The sequence below is a fragment of the Zalophus californianus genome, chromosome 8, assembly GCF_009762305.2.
Source record: "Zalophus californianus isolate mZalCal1 chromosome 8, mZalCal1.pri.v2, whole genome shotgun sequence".
Classification (NCBI taxonomy): Eukaryota; Metazoa; Chordata; class Mammalia; order Carnivora; family Otariidae; genus Zalophus; species Zalophus californianus.
Window position 1 is genome coordinate 20,652,219 of NC_045602.1, and position 17,089 is coordinate 20,669,307.

The 17,089-nt window shown below is 54.1% G+C and overlaps 1 protein-coding gene across 9 annotated transcripts in view; it reads right to left on the bottom strand.

The window, feature by feature from the left end:
- Positions 1–534: 534 nt before the first annotated feature.
- DNMT3A (DNA methyltransferase 3 alpha) overlaps positions 535–17,089 on the bottom strand; it is a 102,229-nt gene continuing 85,674 nt past the window's right edge. For 6 of the 9 annotated variants that reach the window (XM_035728771.1, XM_035728769.1, XM_035728772.1 and 3 more), the window contains 14 exons: positions 16,652–16,731; positions 15,963–16,075; positions 15,676–15,859; positions 15,450–15,534; positions 13,438–13,583; positions 12,523–12,613; positions 12,185–12,333; positions 11,019–11,104; positions 8,842–8,911; positions 7,918–8,036; positions 6,989–7,126; positions 5,056–5,188; positions 4,481–4,562; positions 1,972–2,805 (listed from right to left, as the gene is read on the bottom strand). In XM_035728771.1, the coding sequence (XP_035584664.1) occupies positions 2,732–2,805; positions 4,481–4,562; positions 5,056–5,188; positions 6,989–7,126; positions 7,918–8,036; positions 8,842–8,911; positions 11,019–11,104; positions 12,185–12,333; positions 12,523–12,613; positions 13,438–13,583; positions 15,450–15,534; positions 15,676–15,859; positions 15,963–16,075; positions 16,652–16,731 (1,550 nt within the window). In that variant the 3' untranslated portion in view covers positions 1,972–2,731. Of the gene's footprint in view, positions 1,465–1,971; positions 2,806–4,480; positions 4,563–5,055; positions 5,189–6,811; positions 7,127–7,917; positions 8,037–8,841; positions 8,912–11,018; positions 11,105–12,184; positions 12,334–12,522; positions 12,614–13,437; positions 13,584–15,449; positions 15,535–15,675; positions 15,860–15,962; positions 16,076–16,651; positions 16,732–17,089 lie in introns of those variants that run through there. The other 3 variants (XR_004820239.1, XM_035728773.1, XR_004820240.1) reach the window with 3 other exon arrangements.

A 17,089-nucleotide genomic window follows, 5' to 3' on the forward strand; every position in this document is an offset into this window, starting at 1 on the left:
TCCCAGCCCCTCGGCCTTGCCCTGTCAGTGTTTGCAAACATCTCTCGATTCTCTCTTTTTTAGGCCAAATGCCTCAGTCTGTTCCAGGGCCCCTGCACTGTCCAGATTGTCTACCTCCCAGAAACCCCCTAGGGAGGGGAACAGTGCCCGTCTGACCCAGGCACTGGCACGAGGCCCCCCATCTCGCGGCTCCAGCCTGAAAACTCCTACCCCTCAGCCCAGGACAGAATTTGCTCCTTCAGCGACCTCGTCTCCCTCCGTAACTTATGTTGGAGCTTCGAGTTGACAAAACTGTCCCTCTTCCATCCAGTCTACAGCCCCTATTTAATGCTCACGCAGGTGATATTTTCAAGGGAGAAACTGCATTGTCTGGACCCAATGCCAGTCCCTCCCCACTTGGGCAGCACTTGACCCCTCCGGGAAGGCTGTGAACAGTCATGTCGGGCGGGGGGGGGGGGGGGGGGGGGGGAGGGGCGGGGGGGGGGGGGGAGGAGACGCAAGACAAAAGGACATTATTACGGTGCTTTTTCCGTTTTTCTTTTTGCACAAAAACAGTCCATTTATTCAAGTGTTCTCCAGCACAAGTACATTAGAAAGGAGCTTTATTATATTCTTCTGGGCACAAAAAAAATGTGATGAAGGCGGAACTGACAGACTTTCTACATCTGCTGTACGCATTGACCTCTTTAATTATTTCATAAACAGCTATGTCACGAGCATCACTTACACAGAGATACAACAGAACACCGGGGGACGGGGCTGGGGACCCGCTCAGGGTGGGGGGCCCCCTCTCCCGCGCCCCTCCTTGGATGTCCCAGAACCAGACTGTGAAATGTACATTATTATTGTCAATAAATAGAGAAGCAACCCTAAAAAAAAAAAATACAGTGGTGAAAGGATGCTGGAACCAGGAAAACAAACAAACAAACAAACAAAAAAAAAAACCCCAAAGGAAAAAAAAAAAAAGAGGAACTGAAGAGAAAGGCTGGGGTGGGGGAGGGGCGGGGGAGGAAGTCCTGCATTTAGCTGCGTGGAATGTGGAGTAAAAGTGCTCTGCCGCGGGGGGTCAAAGCGAAATCGTCTGTAACAGTAAAAGGTATTACCAAATCAGCTACAGAGTTTATTCTTCAGTATGAATACATGATTTCCCACAAATAAGTAAGCACCCGCTACTTCAATGCCTCAGCTAAAACACATGAAATCGCTCATTTAGTTTTCAAGTACAAAGTTAAAATGCCTTTTTAATAATAATATATCAGAGTAAAATAATAGTCTCTTTTAAACTCCACTACAAGAAAACAAAACAAACAGTCATTGTCCAGACAGCAGACTTAATTTAACAATATATATTTTTAATAAAATGTTTTTAGCACCTTGTTGAGTCACCTCCTCCCTCTGCGTATTCTAAGAAATTTCGGCATTTTGGTTGGACGTTGAATTCTAGAGCTCTGCGACCGAATCAGTCTGGGAAGTGAAATGGGACTGGTGTGAGGCTTTCGATCCCTGCTCATCTCCACAGGTGCAGGCGCTGGAGGCTGCGGGACTGGGGTGGGGAGCGGGGAGCCGCCTGCCCTCCTGCAGCCCTCTGGTGGAGCAGACTGGGGTGGGGGGGGTTTCCAGTTACCAGAGTTCCAGGAGTCCATGGGCCTCCGTTCAGGCAATTCAGCCAGTCACAACTAGCAAAGGGACCTTGTGTCCTTGCGCTCGCTGCTTTAGACCTGCCTGTTTCTCCCGCCCCAGAAGCTCCACTGCCTAGGGTCCATGATGGGCAAGAGGTCACCAAGCAAAGGCCCCCCTCAGCCAGGTCTCTGAGACATCACAGGGACAGGAGGGGCTGCCCTCGCTTCCCAAAGACACCCAGGCTTTCCTTTACCAAAATGTAAAGATTCGAGAGCTTCTGCTAGAACCTCAGAGTCTATCCTTGCCATCAATCTCCCCCTCTTTCCTCCCAGATCCTGCAAACATGTGTCGTTAATCCCTGCCTCAGCAGGGTCAGGCCGGGAGGCTGTGCTAGCTCCGGGCCAGGCCTCCACAACACCCCCCCATCCTGTGCTGGAAGAAAGCCTTCAGCTCTCCTGCCAAGGACAACTCCGATGTCACCTCTAATCACAAGCACTGGGAGCAACTAGACTAGACAATGCCCGAAGACAAACTCAGATCCCTCACCTCCCGGGATCAGAATGGGGCCTGGCTGGAAATTCTGTTCTCGCCAGAATCTTGGGTCTGCTGTTCCCCTGACCAAAAGGAACAACTAGCCCTCTCTAGATCACAGCGCCAGGCGAGGCCCCAAGGCCCTAATCCACAGCTCGAGGGGACTCCTGCAAGTTTCCTAAAAATGACTGCTCCAAAAGCCACAGCAACCTCTGGCCAAGCAGAATGGCGACAGGAATTCAAAACCTCCTCTGAGATCAACTTTATGTATACCTAGATCGTCAAACGCAGGAAGACTCTGGATTGCAGTTTTCCTGGAGAACACGCTTCCCAGATGGCTCCTTCCCTTGCTCCTGCAACAGACCTTCCTGTGCTGGAGACGGTGGGCATTCTCATCTAGGTTTTCCCAGAACCACCGGCGAAGCAGGGAGGAGGGGGAGCCGACCCTCAAGAGACCAGTTCAATGTCCAGCAGCCTTCCCTGCTGCCCGGTCTGCCTGTCCCAATCCACACCCTAGCGACTCACCAAGACTCCCACGGGCATCTCCACCAGCCAACCACTCCCAGGCCTGTCTCAAAAGCTAAGAGGTCCTGGACGCTCTTTGGGGAAGTTTGCTTTCTAGAAGAATGTTCAATAGCAGGAAGGTTCTGAGGTCTAGAGAGAAAAACAGATAGTAACACACTCATGGCGTGATCTGCTGACTGCAAGAACCCTCTCCCCGCCCCAGTCCTCACCGGCTGCTCCCCCAGCCGACTGCTCTGCAGCCAGTCCCCCGGGGAAGGGGCTTAGCACCAGCCAGCTTGAGGCCTGGCCCACAGGGCTCAGCAGCTGCCTGCGGGAGACTCACTTCCTCCTCAGGCAGGCGGCTGACGGCTCTGTGACCCTGGCACAAGCCCCCGGCAACCTCCCCCTGACAAAAGCCACCCATCTCTTTGGCACCACCTTCTACTTGGCACCTGCCACAAATGGGGAGGCATCCTCCTCAGGCCCCAGGAGCCCTGGTTTCCAGGGGTAAATTTCATAAGAAAGATCCCACTGGGGACATACTCCAGAATTTTCCCTGGGCCTTCTTTGGTTTCTCCTACTCCACGCCCCTAGCCTTGGCTTCACCCACAGCAAGTGTTAACGATCCCCTCCTTAATCCTCACACAACCCTGCCTCGGCCAAAGCACAGCCCTCCTTTAGAAGGCGACCAGATCCGTGTCCCCAGAAGCACCCCACCCAGGGCTAGCAGCAGACTGTTGCATCGGGCACAGCCAAGCTGGTACATTCCCAAGGTCCCCTGCACCCTCCCGAGTTCTACTGGGGGGACCAAGCCCGTGGGGTGGGCTGGAAGAAAAGCTGGTGTTTGCTAACGGTCATCTGGCCCATTCTGGGGCCTAGTCAGGTTGCTGGACCAGGAGAAACAAGTACTCTTCAGGATCAGTCACAACAAGCAGGCCTCCCCCCAGCAAGCTGGCCAGCCCACACTAAGCCCTCAGGCTTGCCGCCTCCACGGCTACCACACCAACCCCCTGGGTGAAGCTTGGGCCGTCGGGAAAGGCAAACTCCTTCATGTAAGCAGTGGACGAAAGGCCTAGGAGGGCCAGGAGAGCTGGAAAGTCTGTTTGCAGAGGCAGGCCCGTAAAGAGCCGGTCCTGACGCTGGGGGCTGCGAAGACCTTAGCCTTGGCCAGTGGGGGAGGGAGCACCTTGGACTGCCTGAGGCAGCCCCTCCTCCCCGAAGCCCTCCTGGAGTGGTGCTGGTGGACCCAGGCCAGGAAGATGGAGCCCGGCTGGAGAAGGAGGGGACGAGCGTGAGCACCACGGGTTAGGTACAGGGGTTCCAACGAGGGAGGGGCAGAGGTATTCCCCCTCCTAGCTGCTCCGGCCCCGAGGAGGCCCACCGTGGCCACCTGCCGCCACGTCACAGAGTTGGCAGGGAGCAAACTGGGTGTGATCTTAAAAACCAATCTGACAAGGAAACGCGTAGCTTGAAGCCCAGGACCAAGCACCTCAAAAGGAGTGGGAGACTGTGGCCACCAGCTGTGAGCTTACTCCTGAGCAATGAGCAAGGGATTCAAAGCCTTGGTTTAGTTTTGTCACCAATTACTAATTTACTTTATTCAAAAGATGAGTTTCACTGTCCCATTTTTTTTTTTTTTTTTTTTCCCAATGGAAGCCCCCTGGCCAAGATAGACCTGGATGTCGATTTTATTTTGGTTGGGGGAGAATAGGTAGGGGGAGTCGAGGGCTGACTTGACTGGTGCCTAGAGTTGCAGGTCAGTATCACAGGTTGCTAACAGAAGAATCTTTTGACATCACCAGGGGCAAAAGAGATAGAATGCTACCTGCTAGAGGAGAGCACCTGCGGGGATAAAACCTCCTCTTCCCGCCTTCAGCACCTAGCAACTTCTGGGATTGAGAGTCTACCTGCAATCAGGGCAACAGAGGTAAAGAGCTGCAGGGCCGACGCCACAAAGTCCTGAATCCTGGGGAGAAGAGCGCTGGGAGCCCCCCGGTTGTGTGTTTGTGTGTGTGTGTGTGTGTGTGTGTGTGTGTGTGTGCGCCCATTCCGCATCGGTAGAGATCGGTTCCTGTGTATGCGTGTGGGATTGACTGATTGGTGTGGGGCTTATGTCTGCAGTGGGACCCGAGGCTCAGCACTCCGAGCCCCCTTGCCCCGCTCCCCACTACGTAATATTTCTTATACATGACCCTATCTATGTATTTATATAGCGCCTATCACCGTAGGCCCTATCTTTCTAGGGATGCGAACTTGGGACCATGTGCTTGACGGCACACCTCCCAGCCCTGCCAGTCCCAGGAGGTGCCATCCCCCCTCCCATTATAAAATATATATCTCTATATGCCACATATCTACACCCCATCTATCCAGGCAAGCATCTGCCCATTGGGCCCTCACCCTGGAGCCACCGATGCTGGCCCTGCCTACCGCCAACGCCTGCCTCGGTAGGAGGTGGAACCAAGTGTCCGTGCCCTTGGGGCTCCAGGTGCTGCCGGCTCGGGTGAGAGCCCAGCTATCATCAGACCAAGTACTAGAAAAGAAATACACACCACTCCAATCATACACACGAGGAGAGAGATGGCCTGGTCCTCCCTCCAGCCCTGACACGCACGACTCAGAGGAGGGGGAAGAAGAGAGGAGGGACGCGCCCGGAAGGCCGGCCTCGGGGACTCCCCTGGCCGCCCAGCTGTCACTGTGCCCGGTGGCCCACCTGGCCCGAGGGGTGGGGAGCCAGGGCACCAGGGCCACCGCTAACTTAGAAGCACCCTGCTCCCCGCACCTCGGTTTGAAACCGCAAGGGAGGGGGGGTTGGGTTTTTGTTTTCTTAAAAGAAAAAATCTGAAAACAAACATAATTATAACCAGAACCATAAGAATAATTATAACAAAAGGTGTCATCAGCCTCCCAGTATAAAACTGCAGCCTTTGGAGATGACCAAAAACATCACATTCCAGGGGCCGGAAGCCGCCTTGTGCACAGAGGGTGGATGGTGAGGGCCTCATAAAAGAACACACAAAAGGCGACTTAGACAGGAAAGCACCAGTACGTTTTGTATGTTTTTTTATTTGCTCCAGGTGGGGTTTTAACGGTCACTTGCCCACACTCTGGATTATTTCTGATCCCACCACAAGGAGCCCTCGAATCGGCTAATGTGAGAAATTGGGAAGGAAGACTCCTTATCCTGTCATCTTGCCGAGGGAGTCTCCTTTTTGAAAAAAAATCAAAAGGTTATTGCGTGAGCCTGGATGAATCCCACTCTCAGCTCTCCACGGTCCGACCCACCTCCCCTCACCCCCGTTTTTGGCAAGGAGAAGCAGGAGAACGCGGGTCCCGGATTCTCCCCCTTCACCCTGTTCAATACCGGGGGAGAAAGCCCACCACGGCAACGATTCACCTTCAAGCTGCCTCCCTTCTCCATCCTCGGTTTAACCCTTTGCACATAAGGCAACGTGGAAGCTGATGTTTTTACTCATCTCGCTGTTTAAAGCACCAGTATGAAGTCGGGTTGTACAGTAGTTAACAGTACCTTTTATATATAGATCTCATATCTATCATATATATATAAACTGTAAACAAGAGGTAACAGCGGCTTCTAGAAACTGATTTTCTTCAAGGTTTCCTGTGTGGTAGGCACCTGAAATACTGTATAAAAGGGTCTTGTGTGTTCTGTCTTCCTGCTGCTAGTTGGGCTCTGTTCTGCATGACCAGGAATGGTGCTGGCAAGACAGCTCAGTGGCTGGGAGGGAATTCTGCCGCTGAGTGTCACTATTTTCTGTCCCTTGCTTGTGCTCCTATCTGATCAGGCTAGAGACAACAACGAAAAAAAAAAAAGATATATAGTAAAAAAAAAAAAATCCAATATATAGATTTCTATAGAATTTCCTTTTTTCCTTTTCTCCCACCCTTCTTCTGCAAGGTATTGTTACTATTTCTCATTACTGATTTTTGCTGCAATAAACCCTCTTGTTTCAGTCACAGCAAGAAACAAAAACCCAAACAAACAGAAAACCCCTCTGAAAAGAGTAGAAAACAAAAGGTTTGACCAAAACAAAAAAAAAGGGGGGGGTGGGGGGGTTGGGGGGGGAGGGAGCTTGGTTTTGTTTTTAAATAGGACTGAAGATTAACATTGAAAACTCAGGAGATGATGTCCAACCCTTTGTGCAAGGCAAAGCCCTCCGGTACTTCCGGCTCTGTGGTTTTTGTTTTAAATTCCTTTTTCTCTTCTGGGTGCTGATACTCCTCTCGATCCTCATGTTGTTGGTGTTTTGTTTTGTGTTTTTTGTTTGTTTAACTTTGTGTCACTACCTCAGTTTGCCCTCATGTCCCTTACACACAAGCAAAATATTCCTTCAGCGGAGCGAAGAGGTGGCGGATGACCGGCACGCTCCACGACCGGCCCAGCAGTCTCTGCCTCGCCAAGCGGCTCATGTTGGAGACGTCGGTATAGTGGACAGGGAAGCCAAACACCCTGGGGAGAAAAGGCAGAAAGGGCGGGGTGAGCGCGGGTGGGTGCGATCCGGCTGCATCTTCCATCCTGTATCGCCAACCACGACTCAGGCACCCTGCCACTTGCCGTGGGTCTGAAGGGAAGGAAGCCAACCGCCGCCTGGGAGTGGCCACACAACAGAAACAAAGTTAGCATCAGTGAAAGACACCTCCGGAGATGCAGCAGGTACCTGAAGTCTATCCGTAATAAACACGCATCCCTAGGACCAAGCCCACAAGAGCAAGAACTCGACAAAGGAGCCGAACTCTTGCCCAACTGGAGGAGCTCCAAGCTTCTGTCTGTTCTCGTCGCGTATGTCAAGGGTCGCTTTGGCTAAACTGCAGTTACGCTGGGGACCAGGAGGCCGTCTAGCCCGTGAATCTGGTTTGCATCCAGTCAGGACATGAGGGTGCACGGCCCGCCTGGTCCTGTGCTGTCCTGGTTTGCACAGTTCCCGAAATGAGCAGCACGAGTGGAGGAAGCTCCTGGAGCTGCACTGTTTCCTGGGAGTTTAGCCGGACCCCTGGGAGCCACAGCCCCCTGAATCCACTCCTAGACCCCTCTGACCCTGGGCCCGGTCTTACAATGCACAGGAGTGTCCCCCTACCTCCAGGAACCTGCCCTGTTGGGAAATGCTCGGGGAGACCCACTGCTCACGTGGTATCTGTGGAAGCTACGAGCCCGGCCGGAAGGGGCAGCGATCCCTCCCTCAGAGGCCGCAACCGCCACGCGCCACACACCCCACGACACCAGCACATGGCCTCGGGTACTACCTTTCCATTTCAGTGCACCATAAGATGTCCTCTTTCTCATTCATGAAGACGGGGAAATGCTGGTCTTTGCCCTGCTTTATGGAATTCGACCTAGTAGTAATGGTCCGCACTTTGCTGAACTAGAAGACGAGGAGAGGAAAAGAGGAATGAGCACTCGTTCGCTGGCCATGCATCTAACACGTGTGCCAGGCACGTGCCGGGATGGGTGAATCAAACACGGACAAGGCCTGGTCCGCACAGGTGGCCGGGGTAAGGCTCCAGCCCGAGCCTCTGCAGACCCCACTGCCCTGCTCTTCTTCCCACTTGGAGGTCACCTGGCCATCCTTAGTCCAGGCTCGCTGGCCAAGGACTTGAGAGGGAGCAGCTCACACCACTGAACTTCCTAAGTCTTCTAAGAATGGGTTCTTGCACACGTGTAGTGACTTGCAGGCAAAAGGATCCCAAATTACTGAGGGGCGCCTGCAGAGCCGGATGCTGGTGCCCGCACTCATGGAACCTGACGCCCAATACACTCACTCCGGGAGATTTCTCCAGAGACAAATGCAGCTTCCACATCACAGGAGAAGGCGCCGTCCCGAAGGCTTGTGCAATAGGTCCTGGCCAAAACATTTAAGCGCCCTAGCAGATCCAGGGACTTTGGCAAAGACTTCTTAAGTGTCTGCTTCTCACAGGACCAGCAGGCGATGCTCAACGAGGAGGGACTGAAGACCGGGAAGGATTTCTGATCTCTCTCCTTGCCCTCCAGGCTCTCCCCCGGGCCCTCCCCTCCAGCCGACTAGGTGTACGACCCCGAGCCACCTCCTAAGCTGCGTTCTCTGCACCAGCAGCGGACACTGGCCTGGAGAGCACTCAGGCTCATCCTGCCCTCTCTGCCCTTCTCCCTACCCACCAGCAGAGAGAGAGGGCTCTGGCACCGGGGCTAACCTTGGCTATTCTGCCGTGCTCCAGACACTCCTGCAGCTCCAGCTTATCATTCACAGTGGATGCCAACGGCCTAGGAAGCAGAAAGAGAAGGTAATGACAGAGACCAGGAGACCAGCAGGGAGGCAGCCAGCAGCCAGGACTCACACGGAGAGGTAAAAGGGGACTGTCGTCACCCGCACACACTGAAACCCCTTTCAAACTCCCCCAGAACATATGCACACACACTGCAGCCATCCATGGACAGCACACCAAGCGTTAATCCTTAAACCTAAATTCCACAGTTGGTCTCAATCTACAAATAAGCAGATACCACCCATCCACAAAAAGGAAAACCCAGGGCACCTGGGTGGCTCAGTCCTTAAGCGTCTGCCTTCGGCTCAGATCACGATCCCAGGGTCCCGGGATCGAGCCCCGCATCGGGCTTCCCGCTCGGCGGGAAGCCTGCTTCTCCCTCTCCCACTCCCCCTGCTTGTGTTCCCTCTCTCACTGTCTCTCTCTGTCAAATAAATAAAAAAAAAAAAAAAAAAGGAAGGAAAACCCAATGACTTTTATGCCAGTCATCACAAAACATACTGAGTTCTAGAAGTATCTGTCACAGGGGCACCTGGGTGGCTCAGTCGGTTAAGCGTCTGACCTGGGCTCAGGTGATGATCTCAGGGTCCTGGGGTTGAGCCCCGCTTTGGGAATCAGCACTGAGTGGGGCTGGCTGCTTGTCCCTCTCCCTCTGCCCCTCCCCCCACCCATGGGCTCTCTAATAAATAAAATCTTTTCAAAAAAAAAGTATCCGTCACAAAGCAAGCTTTGGGGGTGACCAGATGTTCCGTATCTTTGAATGTGGCGATGGCTGCATGGGTGTACACTGGATGAAATTCATCGACGCGTGCACCTTAACTGCACAGGTTAAAAAGCTTTAACTTCTGCACAGTGCCCAGAAGACCACAGTTCTGCGACGCTGAATGTGTCACTTCTCAGAGAGCGGAGCAGATCACTGAACGTCACCTTTAGGGCTGACCTTTTCTGATATTTCACACAGCAGTCTACCATCTCAGCATGGGACCCACAGGGACCCTCGGTCAAAGTGCACGCCTCCAGCCTCCGCCCTACTTATGCACACACACACCCTACGTGGCCCCACACAGTACCTCTGCTCCACCTCGAAGCTCAGAGTTCTAGAATTTTAGAGTTGGAAGAAGCAGGTGAGAACAATCCCAGAGGACCTAGGTCTGTGAGGACACACTGAGTTCGTGGCTCCATGGAATACTGGACCACATAACCCGGTCTACTCTTCCGGGACACAGGTACAGCTGGGGAACCTAGGAGGGGGCACTCAACGGTCTGTAGGTCAGCTATCCCACAGACAGGACTCCTTCCCATCGATAAGCCTTCGCAAAAGACAGCAGCTTTGTAAAGCAGGTACGAGACTGGGATGTTTCTACAACTTCACGCTAATGGCAGAGAGGGAGAGAGGACTGAAGCCAGATTAGATGACGTGAACAATTTATAGATACAGCAAAGTTGACAATCCACTCTTAGAACATTCTGGAAAATATTTCCCTGCATAACAGATACCCAGATGAGGTGGATCTCACTCTGCTCTTGAACTGCTGACTCTCAATCAGAATTCCTTTCTCCTCGCAGGCCTTTTTATAATCCAACTATGACACTGAAGAAATGAAATTATCTTCGTTCCTAGACATTAACCTCTCTCTCTGTGTAACCTAAATAAAGAACATCCTCCCAACGATGGACCCGAAGCCACAAAGTGTGTGGCTAATATGCAAAGCAGGACTCTCTAAGCTGCACCCAGCAGGTGTGGCCCAGCTGTGGGCACCACTCTTCCCCATCCCAACTCCACCCTCCCCAGCTTCACCTCTGGAGACCAAGGACGAGCTGACTCCAGATACGTCACCAGTGCACAAGAACCAACGATGTAACTCAGCAGCATGGTGATTCTCCTATTTCAACCACTAGCCATTAGTTTCTCAGGCAAGTATTTTCTATACCCTGACTTCCCTTCTCCCTCAAGGAGACAGAAACAGAAGAACATGGTAGAGCAGCAAGCTAGCCAGCAGGGGAGGGTGCCCAAGAGCGCCCACTCAGTGACCTCCTCCTCCTTGGGCCGAGCTGCCTGCAGACACCAACCCACCGCCACCCCAGGCCCAAGCACTCTCACCAACCTGTTCATACCAGGAAGGTTCCCCCAGAAGTAGCGGGCCCTGTGTGCAGCTGACACTTCTTTGGCATCAATCATCACAGGGTTGGACTATAAAACAGGAGAAAGATTAAAGATGAGCAAGAGAGGAATAGCAGATGGTGCCAGGAAATTTTGCTAGTTTAGAGCCTTACAGCCTCAAAGGCGCTTGCTTTCTCCTCTCTCAGGAAGCCACGGCAGTGGGACAGCCTGAAGCCTCCAGGAAAAGCCAGAATGGAACCCAGCCACATTCCACATGCTCTCATTAGAACATTCTAGACCACTGCAGTCTCACTGAACATTCTGTGATGATGGACAGGTTTTCTGTCTGCACTGTTCAACGGAGTAGCTGCAGGTGGCTAATGAGTACTTGAAATGAGGCTCGAGCGACAGAGGAATTTTAATGTTAATTTAAATACCACATGTGGCTGAGGGCTACCCTAACTGGACTACGTAGCTCTAGCTCACCCAGAGGCTCTGAGTAAGAAAGTTCCAATGAGTGCAGACGTGTTCACTGTATGTCCAGATTATGAGCCAAATAGACACCTGCTCACACTTCAGAACACCAGCTCGAGGTGTTACTGACCCCAAGACTCTGGAGCATGGGCTCGAGCTCCCAGACCGCCCACCTGAGAATGCCTCTGGCCACAGAGACCCTCTGTGCATGCCTCCAACCCGGCTCAGCACAGACATGGGACCCACGTTATGGGGAATAAAAACAGGTAAGCCGTGTTTTTTACTTCCCAGGTGCCACAGCACATCTGTCATGGTGCCAGGGAGTGAGGGCAAGCCATTCTGGTCGGGGAAAATTGATGTGGCCACCTCAAAGGGCGCCCCTAGGGAAACACCACTCAGAACCCCACACTCTAGGAGCCTGGCACCCCACCCTATTAGGAACAGTCAAGTCCTTCAAGCCCTGAGGCCCATACCCACACACTACCTCTTAGAGTCAGACCACAGGTTCTGTCCAGAGCAGGCCTCTACCAGTTTCCTCCCTGTCTAATTGGGAAGCCCTCGAGCTTCCCGAACAGGCCCCTTGCAAAGCAGAAGTCACCAGTCCCCAGCTCCACAATGCAGATGAGACAGGGATAAAGCAGCAGTCCAAGGTAGAAGCCATTAGTGAGCTGGCCAAACCAAGGTTGCTGGCTATACCTCGAGAAATCGCGAGATGTCCCTCTTGTCACTAACGCCCATGGCCACCACATTCTCAAAGAGCCAGAAGAAGGGGCGGTCATCTCCCTCCTTGGGCCGCGCATCATGCAGGAGGCGGTAGAACTCAAAGAAGAGCCGGCCAGTGCCCTCTGAGAGGTCGGAAGAGAAAGCCATCAGCTGGGGCTGCCTGCACGAGACAGTGGTGTGGCTCGGGCACAGGGAGGGCAAGGGAGGACAGGGTCATCGGGATGAGCTGTCCCAGGGCAGAAATGTCCAAGTAGGAAACCTACGTGCGGAAGCACCAGCTCAGAAGGTGGAGGGGTGAGCACAGCACCTACCGTAGAGTCCTTTACGGGCAGGGTTGACGATGGAGAGATCATTGCAAGGACTGCCCCCAATCACCAGATCGAATGGGCCCCACTCCTGGATCTGGGAGGATAAAGGTATGGGATGGCCTGAGGTCCGGGGACAGAGGCAGAAAGCAAGAAGGAAGTTACCTGTGGACTTGGCTAAAAAAAAGTACTTTGGCACCGGAGAGAAGAGACCCAGCTGCTCAGTATGCTCACGATATACCTTCATTAAGTACATACTACACACACAGACACACACACACACACACACACACACACACACACACACACAGCACCACGGGCAAGTCGCTGAGGCTCTCTGAGCTCAGTTTTCTAAACAAAGGGAAGGGATCCAGTTGGATCATCTCTGAGGCCAGCAGGGAGACAGCTGTGTTCCCAATACGAAAAGCAGCCACTTAGGGGGAAGGCGGTCCAGGCCGGGCAGCTGACCGTGAAGGCACTCTGTGCTCTGCGCACTTTGGGCAGGGTGTCTGGGCCATCTGAATGCCCTCCAAACGCCCTTGGGGATCCCTGAGGGCCTGCAGTTTCCGGGTCGTAGACACAGTTAACTGGAAAGGCAAAGGGTCACCTGGGCAAGACCCTGCCAGAGTCCCCCCCAGAAACGGAGGCTGGTAAAGCTGTTGCCAAAAGTACTGGGAAAATGGGAACCAAAGCGCTCTGCTGCAAAGGCCCTGAAGCTAGTCAGGGGGCAGCCAGAGCCTCAAAAGGCCAGCTCCCGGTTCCCACTGGAATCTGCCCATATTCCACACGGCAGAGAAGAGACTGGGAAAAAGGAGAAAGGAAAAGAGCAAATGAGCAAAATGCCAGGGGGCCGCCGCCGCCCCCGGGAGCAAAGTGCAAGGGACACAGAGAAGTGGGGCGGGTCCCACGACACTGACGTACATGCTTCTGTGTGACGCTGCGGACGTCGCCGACGTACATGATCTTCCCCTGGTGCCGCACCATGCCCACCGTGATGGAGTCCTCACACACCTCTGAGGCGATGTAGCGGTCCACCTGAATTCCCAAGTCCTTCAGCACCAGAAGCCCTGTGCCAGCCAGCGAAAGGCACGGTCACTGGGGCTCCTCCCCAGCACCCTGGTCTTCGCAGGGGGCTCTCCGGCTAGCGGACGCACGGGGCAGCAACAGGCCTGAGCCCTACCCTGCCCAGTGAACTAACTGCAGGATCCTTCTGGATCCCATTTCATGCCGACTTTGATCTACTCAGAAGGCCGTCAAGACCAGACAAGAGGCGGTTTCCAGGACCAGAGAGAACAGCGGGTGACTTTTTGGGTGGCCTTTTCTTTGCTGTTCCTACATCCTGCATAGACTGCTCCTTCCTCACCCCCACCCATGGCCTCCTGCCGCACTTCATCCTCCAAGACTCAACATAAATGCTACCTGCTCCAAGAAGGTTTCATCAACACCCCCCACACCGCACCCTGCAGCCCCCTGGAAGCAACCCCCCTCCCCCCCCCACCCCGGTGTAAGCCCTCCACGCTTTGCATCTCTCTCCAACTCCTCAGAACCCTGTGTATTCCTCATTCAGCCCTCCTCTTAGGTTGCAAACGCTCTTCATAACAGAGGAGCTCACACAGGTTTCCTCCCGAGCAAACTACACTCACTTCCTTACGATGACCCCTTCACAAATGTTTGCTGGATTGAGGGCAAGGAAACAATGAGAACAGACCCTGAGAGCCTCTGGAGAAATAGGGTTCAGCAGCACCATTTCCACTGCTCCCACAGACCTCCCCACCGAGGAGTTTTTCCAGCCTCTCAGGGTGTGGCGTGGTTTAAGAGGGCCTCCAGTTTCTGGCCTGGGAAACCAAGGCTGTAAATTAATTTCCCTAGGTTTATAGAATCTCAACACTAAGCCGAGAACAGAATATAAACATCTGGCCTGGGATGCCACCCCGCCCGGGCCCTCTGACAGCCCGTCTCCCTCTGGTCACGTGAAGACACCCGTTCTGAGGAGGTTATTCCTTTCTTAAGAACTGAGAAGCCGTCGGCCTGGGGCTATGGCAGGGGGCGGGTATGTGTCAGTAGCACCTTTCGGGAGGGCTCTCGGGCAAGGTCAAGAACCGTATGAAACAAACTTCCTACACTGTGCCCCAGCTCTCCCTACAAGAGAGTAGTTTACGTATATAATGATGTGTGTGTAAGGATGCTTGTCACAGCGCTGCTCATAACAGAGAAAAATAGTCAACAACCCAACAGAGGGTTAGTTACATAAATCATGGTACTTTCCACCCAACGGAATCCTATGCAGCATTTACAAATAAAGGATGCAGTTCCATGTTAACATGAAAAAGCAGTCATGACAGCAAATGAAAAGGCAAGTTACAACACAGTGTGCGTTTTACTATACTCTCGTTTTATTTTTCTAGCTACGTAGGATTCTAGAAACACACATACATATATGCACGGAAAAAAAACATCAAAGGATATTCACCAAAACGCTAATTATAGAATTATGGGTGATTTATCTATTCTTTAGACTCTCTTGATCGTTTTTTGGGGGCTTTTTGTTTTGTTTTGTTTTGTTTTACTGTGACTTACAGTCATCGTACGACAGAACACTGCCTAGGTTTTTGTTCTGGTCGCCGAGTCTGTCCTTTGAGGCTTTGTGAAAATCTTCAATAATCTCTAACGATCACCCTGTCCAATGCTGGAGCGCACCTCCCCCCCCCCCCCGCCTCCCACCAACAAAGACACGTGCCCCCCGGACACAGCAGCTGACCACGATTTTACTCCTCACTCAACACAAAAGTTTCCTCGGCGGGGTACCATTTCAACGGCTGTCATGTTAACTATTGTTTAACGTGTGTGAAACACACGCGGTCCCTCACGCGGAGCTCCCCTGCCCCGGGACAGGGACGGCAGCACCTCGTGGGGCTCGGGGGCCACACGCTCACCTGTAGCAATTCCGTCAAATAGAGACAGCACCCGGATGGGCTTCCTCTTCTCGGCTGGGACAGGTGGGTACACCTTCGGAGGGTCCTAGGCGGCGAGCACAAAGGGCCAGGTAAGCGCCCGGGAGGATCCTGCAGGTGGGTACCCAGGGCTGGCCCCCCCAGCCCCGCTGGGACTGCTCTGGCTTCAGAACCCGCCCCCCGCGAACGGCCCAGGCCCAGCACTCACAAATTCCTGGTCGTGGTTATTGGCGAAGAACATCTGGAGCCGCGAGGGCCAGTCGTCCCGCCGTCGCAGCAGCCCGTAGGTGCCCTTGTGCCCACACATGTAGCAGTTCCAGGGGTCCTCCTTGATGGCTGCCTGGGCAGCCCCCGGCCCCACCAAGAGGTCCACGCACTCCACACAGAAGCACCTGGAAGGAAGCCCAGTGTAGCAGGGGCGGAGAGGGGGGGCTTCTCGGCCCCAGAGGGAGCCTGGCTGGGGGTGGGGGGAGGGGGCGGGCCGGGGAGCCTCACCTGCAACAGTTGTTGTTCCCGCACATGAGCACCTCGCGCCCCCCGCAGCAGATGGTGCAGTACGATTGGTAGCCATCATCATCGTACTGGTACGCGCACTCCAGGAAGCAATTCTAGAGGGGAGAGGCCGGTGGGGGGGGGGGTGCGTCAGAGACCACCGGGCAGCACCCGGTGCGGCCAGCGCGAAGGCAGGCTTTGCACCCGGCCTCTGGGCCCTCACCTAGGAACTGTAATCTGTCCTTGCAGGCGTGAGCCTGCCGCCTACTTGAGCCACACGTGTGGGAAGGGGCCAGCAGGTGTCCCGACCCAGAGCAGTAGCACAAAATCGGGAAGCCCCAGAGCGAGGCCAGAGAGGCAACTGCACCCCCTTGTCCCTCGCCGCAGCCCTGGGCTTTCCTCCTGGGCCCCCAAGGACGCGGCAGCCCATCCACCCATCTGTCAGCCCCCTGCCCCACACCAGGGACTGTGATATGGTGAGCCCACATCTGCGGACCAGAATGGGCTTTCGAGGGGGACAATCTTTCCGGGGAGGACAAATAACAGCAAGTCGAACACTTCAAAGCCCACGGGCCCATTTGATCAGGACTCTGCGTCCAGAGCAAACCACGGGGTCACCACGGCAGCTACTCCAGGCGATAGCGAGCCCTAAGACGGGAGAAGGCGCAGACCGCCGGGGGCTGTGCCCCTACCTTACAGTTTTGGCACATTCCTCCGATGAAGAGAGGGTGTTCCAGGGTGACGTTGAGGCTCCCACAAGAGATGCAAATGTCTGGAAAGCAGGGAGCGTAGAGAAAGCAGAGTGAATGTCTCCGAAGGGCCCCTTCCCACCTCGGCACCTAAGCCCAGCTCCAAGAAGGGCTACAGGAAAAGGGCATGTTGGAGCAGCGGCCCAAAAAGGAGGCAGACAGGAGTCTGGGAGGGTGCCCCATGGAGCAGGGGGGCATTGTGGCCCCAATCTCAATGCCCATTCAGCTCTCAGAGCGGCAATGCCACCCACCCAGGAAAGGCGTAATTCGAGGACGGGAACGTCTGAGAAGAGGGCCGGGGCCCCGGGGGACTCTGGAGACAGTCCCTGGGCAGTCCTTAAGTCTTACGCTCCTGCCCCCATCTTTGCTGGCCCTGCGATG